This window comes from Pseudoliparis swirei, chromosome 2, assembly GCF_029220125.1.
Source record: "Pseudoliparis swirei isolate HS2019 ecotype Mariana Trench chromosome 2, NWPU_hadal_v1, whole genome shotgun sequence".
Taxonomy (NCBI): domain Eukaryota; kingdom Metazoa; phylum Chordata; class Actinopteri; order Perciformes; family Liparidae; genus Pseudoliparis; species Pseudoliparis swirei.
In genome coordinates this window covers 22,543,645-22,548,644 of record NC_079389.1, presented here as the reverse complement: position 1 = coordinate 22,548,644, position 5,000 = coordinate 22,543,645, and the positions used below count along the sequence as shown (strand labels likewise).

At 40.2% G+C, this 5,000-nt stretch overlaps 1 protein-coding gene across 1 annotated transcript in view; it reads left to right on the top strand.

Annotated features, from left to right (window-relative positions):
* kalrna (kalirin RhoGEF kinase a) overlaps positions 1–5,000 on the top strand; it is a 151,787-nt gene that overhangs the window by 76,428 nt on the left and 70,359 nt on the right. Inside the window, exons 22-35 of the mRNA XM_056439154.1 lie at positions 1–20; positions 146–295; positions 676–790; positions 1,604–1,719; positions 1,936–2,058; positions 2,631–2,813; positions 2,893–3,014; positions 3,095–3,161; positions 3,263–3,372; positions 3,789–3,858; positions 3,966–4,055; positions 4,381–4,473; positions 4,540–4,651; positions 4,937–5,000. The exon at positions 1–20 is cut by the window's left edge and continues 130 nt beyond it; the exon at positions 4,937–5,000 is cut by the window's right edge and continues 127 nt beyond it. Of these exons, the coding sequence (XP_056295129.1) occupies positions 1–20; positions 146–295; positions 676–790; positions 1,604–1,719; positions 1,936–2,058; positions 2,631–2,813; positions 2,893–3,014; positions 3,095–3,161; positions 3,263–3,372; positions 3,789–3,858; positions 3,966–4,055; positions 4,381–4,473; positions 4,540–4,651; positions 4,937–5,000 (1,435 nt within the window). The remainder of the gene's footprint in view (positions 21–145; positions 296–675; positions 791–1,603; positions 1,720–1,935; positions 2,059–2,630; positions 2,814–2,892; positions 3,015–3,094; positions 3,162–3,262; positions 3,373–3,788; positions 3,859–3,965; positions 4,056–4,380; positions 4,474–4,539; positions 4,652–4,936) is intronic.

The window sequence follows — 5,000 nt, the reverse complement described above, 5'->3', positions numbered from 1 at the left end:
TCTACAAGACGTCCGAGCAGGTACGCACACACACACACACACACACACACACACACACACACACACACACACACACACACACACACACACACACACACACGCTCTGGAAGCCCGTCACCCACCCCGTCGCCCCCCCCCCCCCCAGGTGTGCGGGGTGCTGGAGAGCCTGGAGCAGGAGTACCGGCGGGACGAGGACTGGTGCGGCGGCCACGAGAAGCTCGGGCTGTCGGCCGACTGCGAGCACCTCCTGCCTCTGATCAGCAAACACCTGGAGCAGAAGGAGGCGTTCCTCAAGGTGAGCCGGCCGCCAGTCAGTCAAGAACGTAAAGGAAACGTCAATAATGCATCAGAAACATTTTAATCTGCTTAAATCACAGAGTAAGTGCAGTTAAAATCACTCCTATTTGCATAATACGCTTTTATTTTGAAGGTCAAGTATCATCATACTTCATGACTCCTGCTCACTCATTCCCACTGTATAACACTTTTATTTTGAAGGTCAAGCATCATCACACTCCATGACTCCTGCTCACTCATTCACACTGTCTAACACTTTTATTTTGAAGGTCAAGTATCATCACAGTTCATGACTCCTGCTCTCGCATTCACACTGTAACACTTTTATTTTGAAGGTCTAGTATCCTCTCTGACTACCGTGGTGTCTCTGTGCTGCAGGCGTGCACTCTGGCCCGGAGGAACGCCGAGGTGTTCCTGAAGTACATCCACAGGAACAACGTGAGCATGCCGGGCGCCGCCGGCCACACCAGGGGGCCCGAACAACAGGTCAAAGGTCAGTACGGGTCAAAGGTCAGTGCTGCTGGCGGACCTGAGGAATTAAGATTGATTCCATTTGTATGAGATCAAATTATTTCTGAAGAGCTTTCTGTTAGTTTTGGAGTGATTGTTTTACTCAAAAATTGTTTTTAAAAAATCTTTTTTTCTTTTCTTTTTCATTAGATTTCATTTTTCTTTTGTCTTGTTTTATTTCATTTTATTAAATGTAATTTTTTTTTTCTTTTTTCATTTTGATAAAATACATTTTATATTTTATTTTGTTTTGTTTTAGTTAATTTTATTATATTTCATTTATATTTAGCTTTATTTTTGTTAATTTTGATCATATTTAAATGTTTATTTTATTTTGTTTTGGTTTAGTTTATTAAATTTAAATGTTTCTTTTGTTTTCGTTAATTTTATTTAATTTATTTTTATTTAAATAATATATTTGTTCATTTTGTCTTGTTTTAGTTCATATTATTAAATTACATTGTTATTTTGTTTTATTACATTTTTATTAAATTAAAATGTTATTTTATTTTAATTTAATTTAATTAATTTTTTTAGTTAATTTGATTGAATTACATTTTTATTACATTTATTTTATTTTATTAATTTAATTTGTGTTGTTTTTTAAAATTTATTTATTTTAATCTAATAAAAAACTGAATGCACACACACATAAGACAATAATTAGATACATACGTTACAATAAACTGGCAGTTGAAGCCCCGTTGTGCGATTATGGAGGAAGTGCATGTTTTCTGTAATTATTGTTGTGTGTGTGTCTGTGTGTCTGTGTGTGTGTGTGTGTGTGTGTGTGTAGCCATCTTGAACGAGTTGCTGCAGAGAGAAAACAGAGTCCTTCACTTCTGGACCTTAAAGAAACGAAGACTGGACCAGTGTCAGCAGTACTTGGTGTTTGAGCGCAGTGCCAAACAGGTCAGTGTGTGTGTGCGTGCGTGTCTTTGTTTGTGTGTGTGTGTGTGTGCGTGCTTAAACATTCTGGCTGGATTATGGCTTTGGGGAAATGTGCAGCACTAAAGGGACATCTGGTTTATTTTATCAGCTTTATCTGTTTTGTGTATGTCTCTCTCTCTGTGGGTGTGTGTGTGTGTCTCTGTGTGTGTGTGTGTGTGTGTGTGTGTGTGTGTGCAGGCGTTGGATTGGATCCAAGAGTCAGGTGAAGTGTACCTGGCCACACACACGTCGCCCGGCGAAAGCGGCGAGGAGACGCAGCGGCTCCTCAGCGACTACCGTCACTTCAGACACACGGCCAAGGTACACTGTGTGTGTGTGTGTGTGTGTGTGTGTCTATATTACATTTAAATTGTATTTTGTTTGGTTTTAATTACTTTTATTAAATTACATTTTAATTACATTTTAATTTAGTTTTGTTTCAATTTATTTTATAAAATTTCATTTTTATTTTGTTTTAGTTCATTTCATATAAATTTCATTTTTATTTTATAAAATGCTATTAAAATTTTATTTTTCGTTCATTTTATTAAATTTCATTATTATCTTGTTTAATTTAATTTTAGTTAATTATATTAAATTGTGTTTCTTTTTATTTCTTATTCTTGTGCTAATTTTATTAAATTACGTTTTTCGTTTTATTAAATTTTTCTTTCATTTGATTCAACTTTCATTTTTTAAATTTCTTTTTTTTGTGTTAATTATATTAAATTACGTTTTTCGTTTTATTTTATTTTAATTAATTTATTAAATTTCTTTTTTATTTCATTTAGTTTGAGTTAATTTGTACGTGTGAGAGAGTCAGCCAGTTACCCCCCCCCCCCCCCCCATACACACTCATTTCTTGGCATTATGCCCCGCCCCCTCCCTTGCAGCAAACCAAGGACAAGGTGAAGCTGCTGATCCAATTGGCCGACAGCCTGGTGGAGAAAGGCCACGCCCACGTGTCGGAGCTGAAGCGCTGGGTCAGCACCGTGGACCGCCGGTACCGGGACTTCTCGCTGCGCATGGGCAAATACCAGGAGAGCCTGGAGAGGAGCCTGGGCGTCGGCTACGAGGTGAGGGCGCACCTCCCCGATTGGTCGATCCCCCTCTTTACCCCCGGCTCGCTGACCCCCCCCCCCCCTCCCCCTGCAGGGCAATAAGGACCTGGAGCTGGACATCATCCCTGCCAGCCTGACGGACGACCCCGAGGTCAAGCTGCGTGACCCCAACCCCGAGGTCAACGAGGAGAAGAGGAAGTCGGCCAGGAAGAAAGAGTGAGTGAGGGAGGGGGGATGGAGAGAGAGAGAGAAAGAGAGAGAGAGTCTGAACTCTTCTTCTTCTTCTTCTTCTTCAGGTTCATCATGGCGGAGCTGCTGCAGACGGAGAAGACGTATGTCAGAGACCTCCAGGAGTGTCTGGAGGTGGGACACACGGCTCCGCTGGTTTTACACTGAACCACCTGTCTGTCTCTCTCCCTGTCTCACCTGTCTGTCTCACCTGTCTCACCTGTCTGTCTGTCTAGACCTACCTGTGTGAGATGACCAACGGTGTGGAAGACATTCCTTCAGGCATCTCCAACAAAGAGCTCATCATTTTCGGCAACATGCAGGACATCTGGGACTTCCACAGCAAGTGAGTTTATTTTATTTTATTGTATTTTTTTACATTTTTTTATGTCTTACATTTTTTATTTTATTTTACAATTTTAAATGTAATTTTACATTTAATTTTTATTTATTTTATTTATTTTATTTATTTTATTTATTTTATTTATTTTATTTATTTTATTTATTTTATTTATTTTATTTATTTTTATTTATTTAATTAATTTTCGTCTTCCTCTAGATTCTTCACAATAAAAGTCTCCTGCCACTTTTTGTGATTTTAAACACTTTTACTTTGAAGTAAGAAAATCAGTAAATGTTGAGTTTTTATCTGCAGCAACTTAACCTACATATATATATATATATATATATATATATATATATATAGAATATATATACGTAAATTTAAAAAAAATACTCATAATAATAAGTTCTTTTTTCTAGTATTTTCCTGAAGGAGCTGGTGAACTACGAGCAGCTGCCGGAGGACGTCGGCCATTGCTTCGTCACCTGGGTGAGAGGCGAGCCCGTTTATCTCTGATGTTGTCATGGCGACGTGGCCGTGACCTCTGTGACCTCCACGGTGTCCTAGGTTAAACCTCCGTCTTCTCTCTCCACCAGGCCGATAAGTTCCACATCTACGTGGATTACTGCAAGAACAAGCCGGACTCCAGCCAGCTGATCCTGGAGCACGCCGGAAGCTTCTTCGACGTGAGTAGACCCTCCATCCTTCAGGTGTTGTTCACCTGCGCCACCAGCAGGTGGTGCTGTTGGGTCAGGAAACTAATTATAAAAGTTTGAAGTTACAATTCCCGCCAAGCGGCAGCATGCTTAATCATCCATTTAACATCATACGTATTATTTATTTTATTTATTTCATTTATTTCATTTTATTTATTTATTTTATCTATTTTATTTTATATATTATATTTATTAAAAAAATCTTTTTCATTTTTATTTATTTCTTTTTATTCATTGTATTCATTATTATTTGTATTAAAAAATATATTTTTAATTTATTTCATTTATTTAACAGGACATTCAGCAGAAACGTGGACTGGCTAACTCCATCTCCTCCTACCTCATCAAACCAGTCCAGAGGATCACCAAGTACCAACTCCTGCTTAAGGTGGATACACACACACACACACACACACGCACACACACAGTGTGGTTGACGTGCCCCCCCCTGCAGGAGCTGCTGTCCTGCTGTGAGGAGGGTAAAGGGGAGATTAAAGACGGGCTGGATGTGATGCTCAGCGTCCCCAAGAGAGCCAACGACGCCATGCACCTCGCCATGATGGAGGGTACGGTGCCGTGACGTCACATGACTTGTTTTAGGATGTTAGGGCTTCATCGCTGTGTGGAAGGTTCCCACTAGAACATGTTTACATGCTTTAATGTTCATAAAACACATGCTTTCATCTCACCGGAAACGTCCGTTTGTTAGCGCCTGTCTCTTTAAGACCTCTTCATATAGGAAAGTCTGCTCTGATTGGCTAGCAGTGAGCCGAGGAAGAGAGAGTTCTTCATGGTTTCACGTCCCGGTCCTCCTCCTCCTCCTCCTCCTCCTCCTCCTCCCCCTCCCCAAGGCTTCGAGGAGAACCTGGAGGTGCAGGGCGAGCTGATCCTGCAGGACAGCTTCCAGGTCTGGGA